Source organism: Stegodyphus dumicola, chromosome 12 (genome assembly GCF_044657685.1).
Source record: "Stegodyphus dumicola isolate Sdum_Otavi_A_Nest chromosome 12, ASM4465768v1".
Classification (NCBI taxonomy): domain Eukaryota; kingdom Metazoa; phylum Arthropoda; class Arachnida; order Araneae; family Eresidae; genus Stegodyphus; species Stegodyphus dumicola.
This window is the reverse complement of record NC_140779.1, coordinates 71,308,440-71,328,155: the sequence shown is the minus strand read 5'-3', so window position 1 is coordinate 71,328,155 and position 19,716 is coordinate 71,308,440. Positions and strand designations below refer to the sequence as shown.

Sequence of the window (19,716 nt, the reverse complement as noted above, 5' to 3'; positions counted from 1 at the left end):
ATTTTTGAGCTTTCTAAGGTCTTTAGCCAGTCACATGTGACAAATGTTGCACTGAAGACAGAAATACACTTTTATTATGGACCATATTAAAATCTCTTTCACTCTGGCATCAAGTAAAATGCAGTTAAATTTTAATCTAAAAGATATTTGTTGAAAGGGAAAAAATGTACAATATTTTTAATGTGAACATCGATTCAAGTTTTGAACACTATTGTTATTTGAGGTAATACACGCGGTAGTGATTAAAAAGAAAACATTCATGCCTGAAACTTCTGTTTTTTCTTTATTTTCTGCATCTTTAAAATTGAAAAGTTATTGCTTGTAACGCAACATTCCTCTAAAAAGAGATATCAAGAAAAAATGCTCTAAGTAGATACAAATCAAAGAGATTTATTTAAATTCAGTTCTTTCATGTTGCACATTCAGTTGAAATTATATACATTTCAATGCAAGTCTGATATCAACTGAGAATGCAGTAACAAATATAATCACATACAGCTGATGTTTTCTGAAGTTTTGAGATCTATTAAAAAAGGTCTTCTGATAAAATGACAGCCAATGCAGCATTATTTATTTCTGTTTACCAGATTTTATAGAGTTTCACAATGATCTGAATTTTAATGAAAAACTGCATTAACTCTAATTTGATGTCAAATGCAATTTTAAAGACATGTACTCAGTACTTTAGTAAACAGATGATGATGATGCCCTTTTATGCACTTATCAATTTTATGTTGTGAGGCACATTAATGGACTCGAGGCTCATAGTTCAGCATTTCCAATATAAAAAATGAAATGAAACAATGAATAAAAAATTATTTGAAAGAAGAAAATCAGTTTGCTGATTCAGCAACTCAGTATCATTATCTCCTTAATTTCTCTTGGAAGGGATTTTACTGCCTATATATATATATATATATATATATATAAAACATTTCAAAAGCAATTCATTATATGCAAGAATTAACTAGCTTAGTCACTCGGAACCAAATTCAACTGTTAAACAGAAGATTCTAAAACTAACTCTTAATTTTTCAAATAGCATTTAGAACAGAATAAAAAGTGTTAACTTGTTAAAAATTAGTAGATCCTCATTTAAAAAAAATCCTTATTTAAGAATGTAAATAACTTACCTCTTGTGGATGATCTGTGGAATTTTTCTGAGATGCGTAAGGGGAGAAAGCATCGGATTCAACAGAGGATGCTGAGGTGCCTAGAAGCAACTGATAGGATATATCCCCGTCTTTAGGCTTACCACACCTATAAAGAAATTAAAAATATATCAGAAAATAATATACTTTAATTAATTGTTCATTTAATAAATTATGTATTCTTTTAAATTCCCCCCAAAAATTTAATTACTGAACGCCGATTTATAATTTTTTTTTTTTTTAACTGTACTTACTTTACCAAGTTATTTCACTCAATTTTTTTAGAAATACATTATGCATTCTTTAGGCATTTTACAGTTTTTTAAGATATTTTCATCATTTTTCATAGCAGATAATATAGTAACCACAAACATATAAGATGAAATTTATAAATTTATATATTTATTTTAACTATGTGAGTTCATTTTAGCTATTTAAAACTTTCAGCCCTTTAGTTTCTATTCTTACATTGAATTATTTCTCAGAGTTTTTTTCATAACATTTATCGACTCCATTATGACATAAAGACAAACAAGAATTGTTAATGTTCCTAAATTATCCATACACTGAAAATAAAATCAATAACTCAAGGAATACAAGGCTTCTGTAACACACTTGTTAATTATTTTTAAAATTACAAAGATCTGTTATAATATATTTTAATACTATTTATACTATACTTTTAATTTTTGGAGGGTCCCTAAGTTATAATTTGTCTACTTTATACGTAAATCGGGCACTTGAGACTCAAAGCATCCACCCAATGTTTCATCATATCAACACAGGGCTTGTAACTGCAACCATAACATGTGCTCAATTGTGCCAAACAGTTGCATCCCATCATATTGCATTAAAAATGCTCTCATAGGAGATGCGTAGCACTCCCCAAGGCCTATCAGAAATGAAACAAATTAGGACCCTGAATAAACAAACATGAAAACTTAGAAGAGGAAACTCTTTGTGAAAATGAAATGTTAGAGCAGGAGTTATGCTGCCTCTGTGTTCAAATATTGAATATGATTGCATAAGTGCGCTTTTGCAATGATGGTTAAGGCAGGCTGCTATGAAATAGACCCACATTCTATCAAATCCAACAGACCCACATTTAATTACCAAGACTGCTTACAACATTCAAGGACACAAGCACCCTGCAGACCCACACTTCCCATGTGTGCTAATAGACAGCGATGTTTGACATTGTCAGAAGTTAAACAAAATGTTTATTCTTTATTTAAAATTATTTCCTCGAATTTCATTAGAGATATATTCTGTTCTCACTTCACAATTTAGAAAAGAATACATAAAAACACAAAACATCTTTATTAAAAACTGTAAAATACAGAAAAACATAAAACAACAATTTAAAGTCCAAAGGGGCAATTTCCTCAGAAAGACTATTAATTTCGTTTTGGCATTCTGTGTTGATTCACTATAAATGACAGTTCACTTTTCAAATGGTTGACACTAAATATTATTCCCCTGTGTTACATTTAAAGAAATTAAATAATGAAGAATTTGCATAAATGTACACTGCGAAAAGAAAGGGGGGAGAGTTCTATATCTTCTGTTCTATTGGGCCGATTGGCAAAATTCAAATCGGGTTTTTAATGTCTCGAAAGCGTGACTTAGAATATACATAATTTTTATATATAGCATTGTTCTAACATAAGTTTTTGACAAGAAATCAGACTTTTCCTGAAATAACATACCAACGTTTTTTCATATTTCGATTCTACGACTCAAATTATGCCAAACTACCAAGGTTTGTAAAAATCACACCAGCAGTTTAAAAAAATTAGCTCTCAAAGTTTTAGCTCCTCAATGTTAATTAAATTTGGTATATATATTTATAAATATCTCTTTTTTATTAAACTTATTTGATTCTTCTTTTCACATTTCGAAATTCAGGTTCATTTTAAATAAAACTAATTTTTATAAATTTTTCAAGAACATTTTTGAATTATAATCTATAAAAATTTTACCATCATCTTAAAGTAGACTTATTTTTAGGCATACCTGCAAAAAATTACAGTTTTTTTATTCAAAATTTCTGAAGATATACGTGAATTCATATATTGGCCCATTTTGAAATTTGGCATATTTGTTGAAAGCGATAAAATATCAAATGTGGTTTAGACACTTTGTTAACCCTTAGCGCTCCGCACGTTTTTGTACCACTGCCTACCAGCAACTCCGGCACATTTTCGCAGGATCCGGTGTTTTTAATTGCAGCATCCAGAATATCTGCATAAATCTCTATCTTGTAAATATTTTACCAAAGAAAGGGATGTGACTATTCTCCTTAACTGACCAATAATCCTGCATATTCGCCAGGGGTATCGTACCCATATTGATAATAACTCCAATAAAAGTACAAAACTCATCCTCTTCCACTGCACGCCACATTTTTCCAAATAGAATTACTAGCTATTTCTTTATTCTTTAGAACATCTTCTGCATAATTGTTGGTTTCTTTTATAATTTCATTTACCAGTTTGTTTGTGAAAAATAATTTGAAATATTGTGTCGGCTATAAAATATTTGTAGGAATTTGTGGTCCAGTGATCTTTGGCGATACACAAAAATGTATTCTATCCGGAATATCTAATTCTTCCGTGACATCGCTCCATTCATCTAATCTTCTGGCGACTCTTCGCTTTCACTTTCAATAACTACCATTCGTCGTCTCTTTGGTAGTATAATTTCGGAACTACTACTTGAAGTGTCAGAATTATAATCAACATTGTCTTCCACAATATCTTCTAACAATGAAAAATCAAACACATCTTTACTATCACTCAACTCTATATTCTCATCACAATAATTATTTCAAGTAATGTTTCAATCGTAACAGTAGGGAGACTGAGCACATTTTAACTACAGACAACAATTGCCAACGCCAACGATTCCGTAACATCATGCTAAAAACACTAGGCTCTGCAGCAGAGCCTAGAGAGTTATGGAACAAATGATGGATAGCTTCATAGCAGAGCCAACGGAGAGCTAAGGGTTAAAATTATTTGGAAGTAGAAACAGACTTTTTTTCCACTCGTGCAAAATGTAAAAAGTTAGGAACCAGGTACATTTTATCCCGCTCTGGCATAATGAAAGGGAAAGGAAAATTGGTTGCCACATGTTTAAAAGTTTACCAAGTGAATTATTCTTGGTGCAAACTAAAAAAAATTTGCCAAGATTAATTTTTGAATTTCTCCGTAAATGTCACATCAAATTTTACAAAATTTAATATCTAAGCATAATTTGAATCGTAGAATCAAAATATGGAAAAAAATTGGTATGTTATTTCAGAAAAAGTCCAATTTTTGTGTCAAAAGTTATGTTAGAACTTTTGTTAACATTGTGATGTTAGAACAATGCTACGGCTCCGTGAGCTCTGTTTTTTTGTTCCTATACATTGGTAAACTATGGATTTTTGCTTTAAATGTGATTGAATTATGTTGTTCTTACGATAAGGTTTGGGTTTTTATGCCTTTAGGTAATCTGTATGCAATAGTTTTAGAATTATCAACGATTTAAAAGTGTCGCTAGGCCTAACGTGGCGGCTATTTTGCATAGTGAACTAATTCAGTTGGTGGACCAACTGCAGTGTCTTTCTGTCCAATGGGACCATAGGTTACACTTTAAATGTCTGTGCACCGAAAAATCTGCCTTTCTGCCCACTGGAACTGCTTGTTCTTGCGTAGAAATTAGTTTTAATTGTAAATATTTTTTTCCTTTTAACTGCTTTTTTAACTCTTTGGTATTTTAGGTTTTTCTGTATTTTACAATTTTTAATGAAAATATTTTGAGTTTGCATGTTTTTTCCACCCCCCTTTCCTTTCTGCGAACTGAGAACTGAATTGATTGAGTGAGAAAATACATATCTAATTAAATTCGAGGAAATCAGTTTAAATTAAGCACAGCAAAATATGTGTATAATTTACTAAGCCGTATGAGGAACTTCACACTTTTACTGCTAACGTTATTGCGCTCGCAATTTGGTATGCTTACCGCAACTTGCCAATTGGTCAACTAAGAGTTGCCAGTTGAGTGTAGACAGTTTTGGGGTCAATTGCGAGTTTTTCATCTCTAAGAATATTAGATTTACTATTTCCGTTTCATCGAGCCAACAGTACATAGTGACATCATTCGTAATAAGCTGACGGTTTTTAAAACGTTCGAACAGACCTGTTATCTGTTAAATGCAGATCTACACCTTTTATATACACGTAAAATATATAACCATGCACGGTTTGTTAATAAATGAATACTTCAGACCTCTATAAACTTGCGTGCTCGTCTTCAGCTGATTTTACTGTTTCCGAATTTTTTGAAGATTAAGTTTTTATATGTCCGCATCAGCTGTCATATGTTACTGCGATTGCATATGATTATTGATCGACAATGACAAAGAATGTAATTTACTCACATCGTAATGAGAAAATTGGACTTACAGGGGGTTGACACTGAGCAGGTTGCTCGGTCGTGGCAGCTCGATACAGCTCATTCTTCAGTCGTCAGGCACCGATCATCGCCCTACAAACACAAGACTGCAATCAGTCCCCAAATTCCTCAACTATACAGTGGCACAAAATGAAATTCCTAACACATAAATACGTTCACCAACTGACAATGACTAAAAAACGTGCTTTCTTCTTTCTCCCAAATGGAGATAATAAACATTTTGCCATAGACGTACACATACACCTTCCAAGCATTCCCGATTAGATAAAAAGTGTACAACACGCCCTCATACACACACTTAATATATATAACCCAGGTAATATATATAATAATATATATAGTACAGTCAAAAGTCGTTAATCCGGACTCGTCGGGACTTCGGCGATTCCGGATTATCGATTTTTCCGGATTATAGATCATCAGTTTAAATCTGGTAAGATGGCATGCAGAAATTCTAAAATTAAAAATATGAAACCGTAATTTATAAAATATTGAGCAATTATGATCTAAAGGGTATCAAAATTTACAAACAAACAAACAAACAAACAAAAAAACTTAATATTTATTTGTTTACTTTATTAAACATTTCTTTCAATGTAAGTTGTTTAAATTGCTTCGTTTTATGTGATAATACTTTCTCTTTAATTCTATAAACAGACATAATTTCTTGTTCAGTTACAAAGTTCCGCTGTTCAAGTCCCGTTAATTGCTGTGCCGAGAATAGCGACTAACTTGCCAATCGAAATTTTTTCATTTTCACTAACCTCTCTGTCACATTCTTCATGTCTTTATCCATTTTTTGCAGCAATTCCACTTTTTGTTTGTTGGACATCGAAACATACTTTTTGTAGATCGTTTTGTAGATCCTTTGGAAGTTCCAGCATCGGAAATTCTATTTGACATAATCGAAAGTTCAAGTTTACTTTTATAAAATTGCTCTTACAGTCTGCAAAAAATAATAAGCAGGATCCAATTCGAAGTTTAAGGAACAATGCAATTATTAACATTAACTAAAATATATAATTAGATAATTTTAGCTTACACCGTCCGTTATACATTAAACGCGCAGGCGAAAACGTATTCTGCACTTGCGCACACGCATATGCGCAGTACTCAAGGTCTTATGCGCATGCGTAAAACGCCTGTGCGCATGTGCCAACGCATCGCATGCGCAGAAAGCTTTTAGCTTTGAGGTCCGGATTATGGGTGTCCAAATTAACGACTTTTGACTGTACAGGCATACACAGCAAACTTTGTGCAGAATAATGCATTTAGTCTTGGGATAAAATATTAGAAATAAAGTTGGTACTATTCGGTTTCGAGGGCTGTAAAAAATCGCCAAACTATTGTTGACGCCAATGCTGCCAAAAATAAGTGCGGCAACCCTAATAATTGTGGCAAGAAAGGAAGTATAATAGTAAATAACTATCTAAGATTGATGTTTTAATTTAGATGAAAGTTTAATTTAATATAATACTTTTTTATTATTATAATTTATATGAAAAAGGTTAAACACGACTGAATGGAAGCATAAGAGTAAATAACTATTTCAGATCATTATTATAATTTATATAAAAATTGCTAAACATAACTGAATGGACACCTGCATCGCTATTTCGCTACCGACTTATCGCTAGAACATAATTTCATCTCGTTGGTTGTTCAAACGCAATTTTCTATAATGAATGATGTCTTTTCTTTGAAAATATTCTCGGTAAAATGCAGAATCGCTCACTTATTTGTTTGCCGCTTTTTACAAGGGTAAAAACAATTGGATTTTTGTAAATTTTCTTTTACTTTTTAGTGAAAATAGGTCAATGTGTACATAGACAAAGTCAAGAGAGTGCGCAGTACCATTTTTGTGCAATTCTGGGATTTTTTTTTTTAATGAAAATAGGTAGATCTGCATATGGATACCGAGTATGTGCAATTCTTGAAAACGCGTGAAGCAGTCGGTGATTCTGCACTTTACCCAAAATTCTATTGCCGACTTTTCGTCATGGGCAATTCCCAAATTGTTAAATCCATAGGATATCAAAAAAGGATTTAAAATCAAAAAAGGATTTAAAAATTAAACTAGTATTTCAATGGCGTCTTAAGAAATATAGAACTACATAAACTTACGCAATCTGAAATCAACGCATATGCTAGATTTGGCGCGCTGTTAATTTGGCGCGCTTGCTAGATTTGGCATTTTTGCGCATACATTTTCGCTGAAATATTTTTACGGTCTTCGAAACCGTATAGTACCATAAAGTTTACTAGCAACAGATTAAAGATACTAAATATTTAAAAAATTCCAATGTCCACTTGCTTTTCTTACCACATTCAATCTTAGACTGGCGGCTGCAATAATCGTATTACCAGAGAATTACTAGAGAATGGTATACAAGTACCCAAAAATAATATTCATCTAACAGACGATGCGGTGCAGTTTCCTAGAACACAGTCACATCTTAAAAATTACTTTAGAAAATTTATTCCTTTTCTAAATCCCCAGACTTCTTTCAGTAAGGGTACGCCATGTATAAAAGTGTATGTTGGGCTATCACCTTATTCAGAAAGACTGCAGTCCATTACAATTTATGCAGTCATGCATTCATGTTACGAAACTTTCCTGTAACACCTACAACCCAGAGTATGTAGCTTTTCATTTCAGCTGGATGATGTTAACTATATACACGGAAATAAGAAGATGTGGTCTTACGTTATTTCCATGGCAATTTCATTTAGACTTAACTCTGCACCGACTTATTTGACTGACTGATTATTTTAACTGAGAGACTGACTGATTTTTTTTAATGAGTAGTGTAAATTTATTTTTAACTTTTCCTACTTTAATCATTCGTTAATTTTCGATTGAGAAGCTAAAAAAAATGTTCAGTTACAGTAAAAGAATACAAGAATTTACGAGAACTGGGTGAAAATCTGAAGATTAAGCAAATGAAATATTTTCTTCACCTGACAAAGTGAGCTTTAAAAGAAAAAAATTTTCTGTTCACGTACCAATATCGATTTTGAATCAAAAGGGAAAGTCCTACCGCAGGCTCTCATAAACAAAGAAATACCAGTAAAAATGGAATACTTCACGGTACGAAAAAGAAATGGAATTCAAAGCTGTAAACATTTATAAAGTAAAAGAACAAATTTTAAGAGATAATAACGCCTTCCATAATTTGGTGAACTGTAAACAATAAAATGTTCAATGATTGATTTTTATCCTCAATTCGATCAAGTGACTTTCACACATAATGTATTACTTACGCTCCTGGATACATTCGATGGTCTAGAATATACTTTAGATTTGGCTACAGTCCAAAATGAACTGTAGACGTCTTGGAACGACTAACTTCCAAAATATATTTTAGTCTTGACATACTTTTAGAAGTATGCAGCTGCTAGGAAGGAGATACAAACCTAAGGAATAACATAAGAATACTTCTCCTTATTCCCGTGTTTATAGTTAACATCATCCAGCTGAAATGAAAAGCTACATACTGTTGGGTTGCAGGGTGTTGTGTGAAATTTCCGTAACATGACTGCATGATTGCATAAACTGTAATGGACTGCAGACTTTCTGTGGCCCAACATACACTTTTATAAATGGCGTACCCTTACTGAAAAAAGTCTAGGGATTTAGAAAAGGAATATATTTTCTAAAGTAATTTTTAAGATGTAACTATGTTTTAGGAAACTGCACCACATCGTTTGCTAGATGAATATTATTTTTGAGTACTCATATACCATTCTCTTGTAATACCATCATAAAATCTGACAGATACTTTATTCCCTGCCCTGTAATTCACACACACACGCATAAGGGGACTCAAAGGGCATTTTAAAAAAATGCACCCCTTATCTCACTCTCTCATAGAATTTGTCCATGTTGAATTCAAATTACACACATACACTTAAAAATGGGGAAAACACGAAGACGTTATCATTAAGGTCACATTAAACATTCATTACTTAAGTCCAATGTCATATGATGTTCATTTATCATTTATTCAGCCTATTAACTCGAATATATTTTAATCTAAACATAGAATCAGATGGTCAGGTGCTTTTCACTATTCAGTTTTCATTGACTGTAAAATTCTATTTCTGATATTAGGTCTATAAAAATTTAATTGTTAAAGACTACTTTGTCAAAACTGCAGGTACCTATATAGGTTACTTTCGATTACCACGCAATCTGGAGATCTCATATTGAAGATCTAGAGTATAAATGTTGATCTAACTTAAAAAGACCGGCTGATGCCAGATGAGGTTGTGAGGGATCTCGCTAATCACCATTTATAAGACTTTTACTAAGCTTGTTATGGCCTCTATATAACTATAGCAAATGCTCAGTATATATATATATATATATATATATAAATTGGTTTTAAGTATCATTCACAGCTTCTACTCGAACTATTTCAACAGATGCTCTTTTCCCTGCACTGGCAAAGAATGCACCATGAAATAAATCTGTCTTGTCATTTTAAGAATTTATGAGACACTTATCAAATTTTTTTTTTTTTTTTGCCGATTTTGGAGAAAAGCATGTTACTGAAAAACGACACAGAAAGGATATATATATACAATAAATTTTTCTCTAAACACTCTGCATCTCCCTCCAAATCTTATTAAAATCAGGTATCCTATTTTTTCTCTCGGTATTCTTTAGGCAGTTTCTAAATGTGATACCTGTCCTGATACTCTTATTTTATGATAACGAATATCATTAGAAGCAAATACTCTCTACAGTTTTGGTTACATGCTTATGGAAATAATAAGCTTTTATACTTACAGCACTGAAAAATATAGAACTGGAATTTTCTGCGAACCTTCTCCTATTACCTAACCCTTGGTCAATTCAAAACTGCTTTTGACAGAAAATTAAAAGCTTTAAATTTTGCTTCATGACTTCTACTTGAAGAATCCTCAACAAAAAGTGAGATCCTCTCTAGCTCTGGAACAGCTAAACTGGGTACTACGAATCAGCACAGGCCAGCAATTAATCAAGAAGTTGTGGAATACCGAATTTTCTCAAGTCACTTCTTCAAGTATCACAGGAAAATTGCATTTCTGCATATTATTTATCATCGTTTGGTTATGAGACTGCGGACATTCCTGCAGAGAAAGGAAAATACATCTAAGAACTGGATCTAACAAAGTCAACACCGATTTATACATTCCATTGCATGCCAGAAAATTCTTTCATTTTACCAACTACCGGGCTGCATATTTCACAAGTGCACATCTGTGTAGCCACCGAAGGAGTGGCTTCTAGGGTGGACCAATGAGCATCCAGTAATATTTCTGTCATGTCATATGACCTTTCTCCCACGCTTTAAGATTTAAGCAAGATGTTTGAAAATATTTTGCCACGCAATTTTCTGCACAAATTTCTGTACATCGTCTATTTCTTCTGAAAATTTTCATTACAAAGTTAGATCAAATATAAGCAATTGGAAAGATTTCACTACCCGGTTGAAAGAATTTGAAATAAATACAAACACATGTTGGATACTCAGCAAAAATATTCATGCGAAATATTACTTAATAAGTGATAAATAAGACGAAATAAATATGTGATACACATCTGAGCCCAAATGCCATCTTTACATAAAACTATGCATATAAGAAAAATATTTACACCAGTTATATATGTAAATAGAAGTCAGCACTTTATTGCAATCTATATGAAAACGATGTTCTACTATACTAGCCAATGCATAATTTTTATTCAGAGTTTTATTCATTCATTCACTTCACTAATTTGCATTTAGTATGTTAAATTTCACATTTAATAACTGCTCACTCTTAAATATACAGAATGAATTTATCTATTCACAACGATTATATTCAATTAATTCTCATGTAACTTTTAATGTTAACAATGGACGTAATCAGATCATACACAATATGTATTCTGAATCTTACACTTTCAAAATCAAAAGAATGCAAGCACTGAAATAAGAAAACACTAGATTCATTGTAACACTTCCAGTTCTTCTCAGTTCAATAAAAAATAAAAATTAAATTAAAAAAAAACTATACACATGAATTCTCTTAATTCACATTTGTTAGTAAATGTATAATATTCGAGGCTAATTGGAGCCTGAGTAATTTTCTCGATGTAAAGAGCGATAATATGCCGTGAACATAAATCCAAATATCAATGAGTGATAAAAATCGCGAAAGTGAAATGTCAGCGATTAATTAAACTCATAAAACGAAAGCACAACGAGATTTTCTACTATTACGCAATACAATTATAACTGCGAAACCAATTCAAATTAAAAGGAAAACAACATACGCTCACATGCACGAAAATTCAGCGTCACAAGAGCAATAGAAGCTCATTGCTCCATTTTGGAAACCCCTCTCTCAGTGGCTACGCTGATGTGCACTTGTGAAATATGCTACCGGGCCATTCTATAGATAAGGTACATTTGTTTTTCATTTGATTACGTTTCGCCGTGCCCTATCTGTAGGAAACGCCCTCCGCATGTCTACTGTGCATGGCATTGTCTGGTATTAACTTTTCATTCCTCGTAACTTGTAGGAAAAACGACTGACCAGTATTTTGTATTTGCAATTTGTACTGCATCTCATTTTTGCTTCTGCCTAAGACTTTCACCCATAAGCCTGCATTTGAAATATAAATAAATAAAAGTAGCATATATATTTTCTGTAGAATATACTCTAACAAACAGAACTCTCAAAATTTAAAAATCTACTTCCCGTGGTTGTTTTATGCATTTGCAATTATAAACTTCACATGCTTCAAGAATGAGGCATTATATATCATTTGACTTTCGCATTAGATATCATTCGCCATTTTTAAACGAATAAAGGGATTAGGAGACAGCTATGTTAAAACAACATGCGGCAGTTTCAGATTTCCTAAGATATACTAACTACATCTTGAAGAAATAGTTTGAGATTACAGTGGATAATTTTTCAGAATAGACTGTTACTGAAGCTAATCGAATGGCATACTAATTCGTAGAATAAATTGACATTCTAGATTTATCAGCAAGCTGCAGTCCCTTTCCGACAGCATTCTTCTCAGAAAATTATTCCCCTCTGACACATCTTCTGATCAAGCTGTTATCTGATAAAGTTATTTAAACAGCACAAAAACCTACGGAAATCTTATCACCCACACCTTAATAAAGCATAAGTTTTCACAACTGCTTGTGGGTGTAACTTCTTGTCCTGTCACTGCATTGCAAAGTGTAAGTATGTGACGTCACTAGATTGCAAACATACCTGTACTAAGGCTACTATAAAGGGGAGCTGAATCATCATCCATTTTGAAGCTAACTTGTTGGTATTCGCTATTGGATTAGCACTGATTTCTTGACATATTTGTGGATCGATTCCGACCTAATTTTCAGAAATATGGGTGGTTGTGCTGCACCAAATTGTTCGAATCAGTCTAAAAATAACTTTAGGATGTTTCGTTTCCCTAGAAATGAAGAAAGACGAAGAAAATGGATAGTTAATTCTCGTCGAGATCAATGGATCCCGGGCCCAGGAGCCTATCTTTGTGAAGTAAGTTCAGCTTCGTATTTTTCCATAGAATGTTAGAAAAATTACTCTTCTTGGTACTTTAAAATATTTATTTTCATTTAACTGTCACTTATTGACGATCAACTGATTTTATAAGTACAAAATCAACTGCGGAATGTGTACGTGTTTGTGCAGTAAAATATCGTTGTTTCTTTTGTTATCGTGAAAAGTTTATACCGTTTGTAAAATTTGTATCATACATTTCATGTAAACTTTGTGCTCAGTTACAAATGTGATGTGCCTTTTTCTTTAATTTTATTGTACGATTGGTGATTTAAAGTAGCATTCTATGTTTTGATTCTGATGTATTGTCGCCAAATCGGATAGTTGGCGCCAATGTTAAAAACTGGATGGTATGATCCAAATAATAAATGATTTTGTTTTTTCTTTATAGTAAGATAAATATATTCTGTATTTTTAGACATTTTTAAGAAGTTAAATATTAATTTAAATATTCGATGAATCGTTTTGATCCCATTATTATCCTTTATTGTAGTAGTAAATCTTAATGTTATATTTTTAACTATAGGTACTTTAAATTTATTTTTAGTGTGTGAGCAGGAAATATGTTTTAAGTAGTTTTACAAACATGATTACTTTTTAAAAATTTTGTTCTATTTTCATAAAAAAAATTTTTAATTTATCAGAAAATTACATTCTTAAATTAATATAATATATGTAACTGTAATTAAATACTAGTGCTTCTGATTTTAATGTTAAATTTCATGCATGCTTTTGTTAAATATGCAGGTACCTTTTGAAGAAAATCAATTTGAATGCTCTAGGCAAAATGGGCGTAAAAAGCTCAAGCCCAATGCTGTGCCAACTCTTTTCAATGTGCCTAATCCCCCACAACTGTTGACCCCACAGCATCTAAAAGGCATTGGTTTACCAAAGCACCGTTCAGTTACATCCAATTTTTGTAATGTATGTGTTTTTTATTTTTATGGTTTTTCATAAAAAAAATATGTTTTTATTACAAATGGACTAAATTGCTTTATAAAAGAATCAAAATATTGAAATTAAGGCATTATGTGATAAAGCTGTAATTACAGTCCCTAAGATTAGATTAAAAAATTAAAATTTTGCTGTTGTTATATATATAATTAAGTATGTACTTTGTTATTATAATCATATATTGAAAATTAGGCATAAAACCTCAATTTGATGTAGTTTTTGGATAAAGTTTTGGTTGATCTTTACATTATGGTAACTTGGCGTTTTTTTGGCGAAAATTTTGCGACCAACTCTCCTACAGCAACCCTCTACTTTCCCCCCCCCCGCCGCCATTTTGTCTTCACGAAGTAAAGACATGTTTCTTTTCTTTTTATCTACTGAACACTTCTTCCAACAATCTACTAACGGAATTACACTTATGCTAGAAATTTTATCTAACAAAACTGCTTAATCATGACAAATATTCACTGCAAAATTGAGAAAAGTGCACAATACCATACTCCTTACGCGTTTTTCAAAATAACACATACACATAAACCATGTACACGCCGACTTATTTTTACTTAAAAAAAAATCCCAGAATTGCACAAAAATGGCATTGCGCACACTCTTCACTATATCCATGTACACTGCTTTTTTCTCATAAATTAGAAAAATTTCACGAAAATACATGACAATTTTCTCAATCTTTAAACACGGTAAAAAGAACATATATGAAATTACCTGATCGCGAAAAAGTATTTACCCTTTCCAAATATGAACATTTCCACATATAAAATAAATAAAATATCCAAAAACTTTTACCTCTAAATCATCTATTACATTATACACGTCACCAACGAATTCATACCGCAAGCATTACAAATACTTAGTATCAAATATTTAAATTATTTCCATGCACGTTTACTTCAACTTAAACGTATACCAAATTCCTACAAACATAAAATTCACAAAATAACTATCATTTAATTAAAATATCACTAAACCATGTACACGTCGACTTATTTTTACTTAAAGAAACATCCCAGAATTGCAAAAAAATGGCATTGCGCACACTCTTCAATATATCCATGTACACTGCTTTTTTCTCATAAATTAGAAAAATTTCACGAAAATACATGACAATTTTCTCAATCTTTAAACCCAGTAAAAAGAACATATATGAAATTACCTGATCGCGAAAAAGTATTTACCCTTTCCAAATATGAACATTTCCACATATAAAATAAATAAAATATCCAAAAACTTTTACCTCTAAATCATCTATTACATTATACACGTCACCAACGAATTCATACCGCAAGCATTACAAATACTTAGTATCAAATATTTAAATTATTTCCATGCACGTTTACTTCAACTGAAACGTATACCAAATTCCTACAAACATAAAATTCACAAAATAACTATCATTTAATTAAAATATAATTAAATTCAAAAACACTACTTAAAATATAAATGAGCACATACATTAAATTAATAAAAATTACCTTACAATCCTAATTACTTTAAACTAAATCATTGCTAATAACAATTTTCCCAATAATACCAAATTCCTTTACTTCCACCTTACATTTAGAACAATGCATAAAAATAATATCCTCAAATAATTAAAAATACTAACTTACCTCATCTTCTTCAGAATCTTGATTACGTGTCCGATAAACTTTTCTTTAGTTACGGCCATGGGATCCAAAAATTCACGAACACTGTTTCACACAACACAGAATAAACCAAATACAAAATTTCCAGATTTTTTCCCGATTTTCCCCCTTTTCCGATTAAAGAACCGTAATTCGTCCATTAATATCACATGACATATCCCATGATCTCTCATTTCCCTCACACAAAATAATGCGTAATCGGAACTGAGTACTGCTCACATTATTACCAAAGTCCCAGGTAGTAACCTTTATCGCCTCCAAAATGTCGCCAAACTACCAGTTACCATATTGTAAAGATCAACCAAAGTTTTTGTAGTTTTTCGAGGACAGTCATACATGGGTCTGGTTTCTTCAAATTTGCTCCTAAAAGAAAGAAACCTGTATCTGATTGCCTTCAAAGTCAAAAGAGTTTAAATCAAAATTTGTATTAAACTAAAGTTGCTTTTTTGCTTAATTTTAAATTCCAGATAAATAGAGAGAAATATGTATGGAGTAAGTAAAAGAAATAATATTGAAATTAATAACTTTAATCTTGAGTAATACAATAATATAGTTATAATACATTGATTTAAATGTATATTTTAATGTCTTATATGTCTTGTCTGAATGTTGTTATTTTTTGTTTAAAGATTTACAAAACTTATTAGGATTATTTATTATTAAAATTACATTAAGTATATTTTATTTATCAGCATTTTCAGGTATCCTTACTTATATGTGTTTCATAATTTTTGCATCTTCAGGATGGCTTGCTGCACAGTTTACCTTTATCAACTGAAGCGATTTCTGTTGCTGAACCATCTGTTGTAAGTCTTCATTTGAACAGTTATTAAATATTTAGTATTATAAACTTTTTCTAAAAAGTATTAACACTGTTTCTAAAATTTAAAAATATATTAACGTAATATTTACTTATGTGTAAGAAGTATGAATGCTATGAACAGTCCAATGTATTTATGCTTTTTTATAAGTTGAAAGTTACTTTTAAAATGGTAATGATTATTTGATCAGAGTTTATAATTTCTTTCACTTCCACATATTGCATATATTATAATTTCTTTTATGTTTATTTGCCACAACCTTCAGCTTCATATTTTGGAGAAATAAATTTTGCTGCCGAAGTATCTGATGTAAATTGCCATATTGCACTTCTAAAAAAATGTTAATAGTTTTTTAACATCTATTCGTAAACTGTACTATGTTTTTTTTTAAATGTTTCCATATTCATAATCATGCACTTTATTTCATTTCACCAGTGGTTGCAAATGTGTACATTACAGTACACATGTTTGCAACAACATTTAGCATTACCTTCTGATTAAATAACAGCTGCTAGTAAAGAATCTATGCTATGTTTTCATTTGAGCAGCTATTAAATGTCATATGTTTTACATATATTAATGAATTTTTATACATTTTCTGAAATATGAAATTGTTTGTCTTATGGTTGCTAAACAGCTGTACTATATCTGGCTGCTGTGCTATGGAATTATTTTTGAATTTTGAGTGTTAATAATTTATTATCTATTTATGAATTATAAAATGTTATGTAAAATAATTATTTCTTAAAATGAATGTAGTTTATATTATCTATATTTCTAAATTTCTTATATATATATTTCAGGTTTGTTTGCAAGAACAAGCTTCAACTTCATCTTGTGATAAAATGCCATCTATTTGTGAAGGATCTCATGTAAGTAGATAATTAGTGTATTATTAAATTGCTTGCTTATACAAAACGTTTCTATTAACTTTTTTTTGAGGGGGGGGGTAAAAGGAATGTAATTAATTTCATCAGCATTTACAAATTCTTTGTGTACATTTCAGGTTTGTTTGCAAGAACAGCCTTTAGCCTCATTTTGCAATGAAATACCATCTATTTGTGAAGGCTCTGATGTAAGTTGATAACTAATGTATAATTAAATTGCTTCCTTATATACATTTAAAATGTTCTATAAAGTAATTTTTTGGTAAAAGGAATGTAATTAATTTCATCAATAGTTGCAAATTCTCTATGTAAATTTCAGTTTTGTTTGCAAAAACAACCTTTAGACTCATCTTGCAACCAAATTGTAATTAATTTTAATTAATTTCATCAGCATTTGTGAAGGCTGTGATATAAGTTGATAATTTGTGTTATTAAATTGCTCATGATTATGGAGATAATCGATCCCTTGAAAAGCTGGAAATAAATTTTAAAAATCTATTTTTAAGTGAAATAAATTTTAAATATTAGAAAATAAAACAAAAATAATCTAGAAAATGCTGAAAACAATAGAGTCAGATTTAAAAACCCACCACAGTGTAGGAAAAGAGACCTGGAAGTTGCATTTTTATTTTGTGGATTTATTATCTGTTTAAGTTTGGCATTTAATCCAAAGGGGCTTTGTCCCTGAAGGACTATTGTTTTCGTTTTTTATTGAAACACTATAAACGGCTGCATCACTTTTCAAATTGTTGCTACCAAATATTATCACCCTATTATATAGTGAAGAATCTGCATAAATGCATGTATGTTTTCGCATTCTGATAAAACAATGGTACCTAGAGCCATCAAATTTTGAATGACTTAATTCTACTGTGAATATGGACATCTGGAAGCCCGAATTTGAAATTTGTTTTAATATAGATTTTATATGTTGTAAAACTTTAACGAATTTTTGATTAACAAACTTGAGGATTTCAAAGCGAGCAATGGCAATGTTGTACAGAAAAGACAGTTTTATCTCCGGCGTGTGAGACAATGAATCGGGAATTCTGAAGATATGTTCATTTTAAAATTATCTTGCAATATTGCTGTTGAAGTGAATTTTAAGTGTGAAAAACTTGATATTTAATAAATAAAGGTAAAACACAAAATGTCACAAAAAGCCCCTCTGGGTGTAATTTAAAATCTGAAACCTTTCAGATCTTTTTTGTTTGTTTGTTGTGTTCCCCCCCTTCTTTGATGATTATTCATATAGATTTTTTCTTTATTCCAGGATGTTCTTTTAAGGAATTTTATAAAACAGCAGACTGAATTGATCTCGCTTCTGCAATGCCAGAACAAAATATTACTGAAAGAACTTAGAGCAACCAAAAAAAAAAAAAAAGAAAGAAATTAATGTTTTAAAAAAATGGCATAGCACTGAAATTCAACTTCATGACCTTCTTCAAGTACAGCATGAGGAATTGCTGAAAGGAGTGAAAACATTTCTTTCAGATGAACAAATAGCAATGTTGAAAATTCCTCGTAGAAGCATTGCAAAATGGTCTAACGGGGGAATAATAAAAGGCCTCAAAGTTAGATTTGCCTTGGGCAAGCATGGTTATAATTACTTGCACAGAATAGGTTTTCCTGTGCCTTCACACAGCACTTTAAATAAAAGACTTCAAGGTCTTGAAATTAATTTTGGAGTCATCAGTGACATGATTGAACTTTTGAAAATTAAAGGAGAAAAAATGAATGCTAGTGATAAAGACTGTATTTTATCATTGGATGAAATGGAGATTTCTGGCAATCCTGATTTTGATATTTCAAAACATAAATTTATTGGTAAATGTACATTAGGAAATCACTATTTAGTTATTTTACTAAGAGGTCTGAAGCTTGGAAGCAAGTGGTTGCCCATGAGATAACTAGACAGGTAACAGGATGCCAGCTCAAACAACTTGTTGTCAATGTTATCGAAGCTGTCAATTCTGTTGGATTTAATGTTGTTGGTATTGTTAGCGATATGGCAGCAGTAAATAGAAGCCTGTGGAATTCTTTGGGAATATCTGTTTCTTGAAACCAAAGAAATAATTTCACTACTGAAATTAAGGGCAAAATTATTTATGTATTTGCAGATGTGCCACATCTTTTAAAAAATCTCTGGTCTGCAACTCTTAATCATAGTATAAAACTGCCCAGTTATGTTTGCAATAAAGAAAAT

General features: G+C 31.3%; 2 protein-coding genes across 8 annotated transcripts in view; one reads left to right on the top strand and one right to left on the bottom strand.

The window, feature by feature from the left end:
- Positions 1-19,716, bottom strand: part of LOC118194145 (growth factor receptor-bound protein 14-like) — a 248,475-nt gene that overhangs the window by 75,954 nt on the left and 152,805 nt on the right. For 4 of the 7 annotated variants that reach the window (XM_085806547.1, XM_085806545.1, XM_085806549.1 and 1 more), the window contains 2 exons: positions 5,603-5,684; positions 1,134-1,260 (listed from right to left, as the gene is read on the bottom strand). In XM_085806547.1, coding sequence (XP_085662673.1) covers positions 1,134-1,260; positions 5,603-5,655 — 180 coding nt within the window. In that variant the 5' untranslated portion in view covers positions 5,656-5,684. Of the gene's footprint in view, positions 1-1,133; positions 1,261-5,602; positions 5,685-10,407; positions 10,731-11,919; positions 12,049-19,716 lie in introns of those variants that run through there. The other 3 variants (XM_085806546.1, XM_035365333.2, XM_085806550.1) reach the window with 3 other exon arrangements.
- On the top strand, positions 12,894-19,304 carry LOC146993690 (uncharacterized). Its single transcript, XM_085806551.1, has 6 exons — positions 12,894-13,163; positions 13,932-14,108; positions 16,546-16,608; positions 17,427-17,495; positions 17,630-17,698; positions 18,784-19,304. The coding sequence occupies exons 1-6, from the start codon at positions 13,011-13,013 to the stop codon at positions 18,904-18,906; spliced, it is 654 nt and encodes a 217-aa protein (XP_085662677.1). The 5' UTR covers positions 12,894-13,010; the 3' UTR covers positions 18,907-19,304.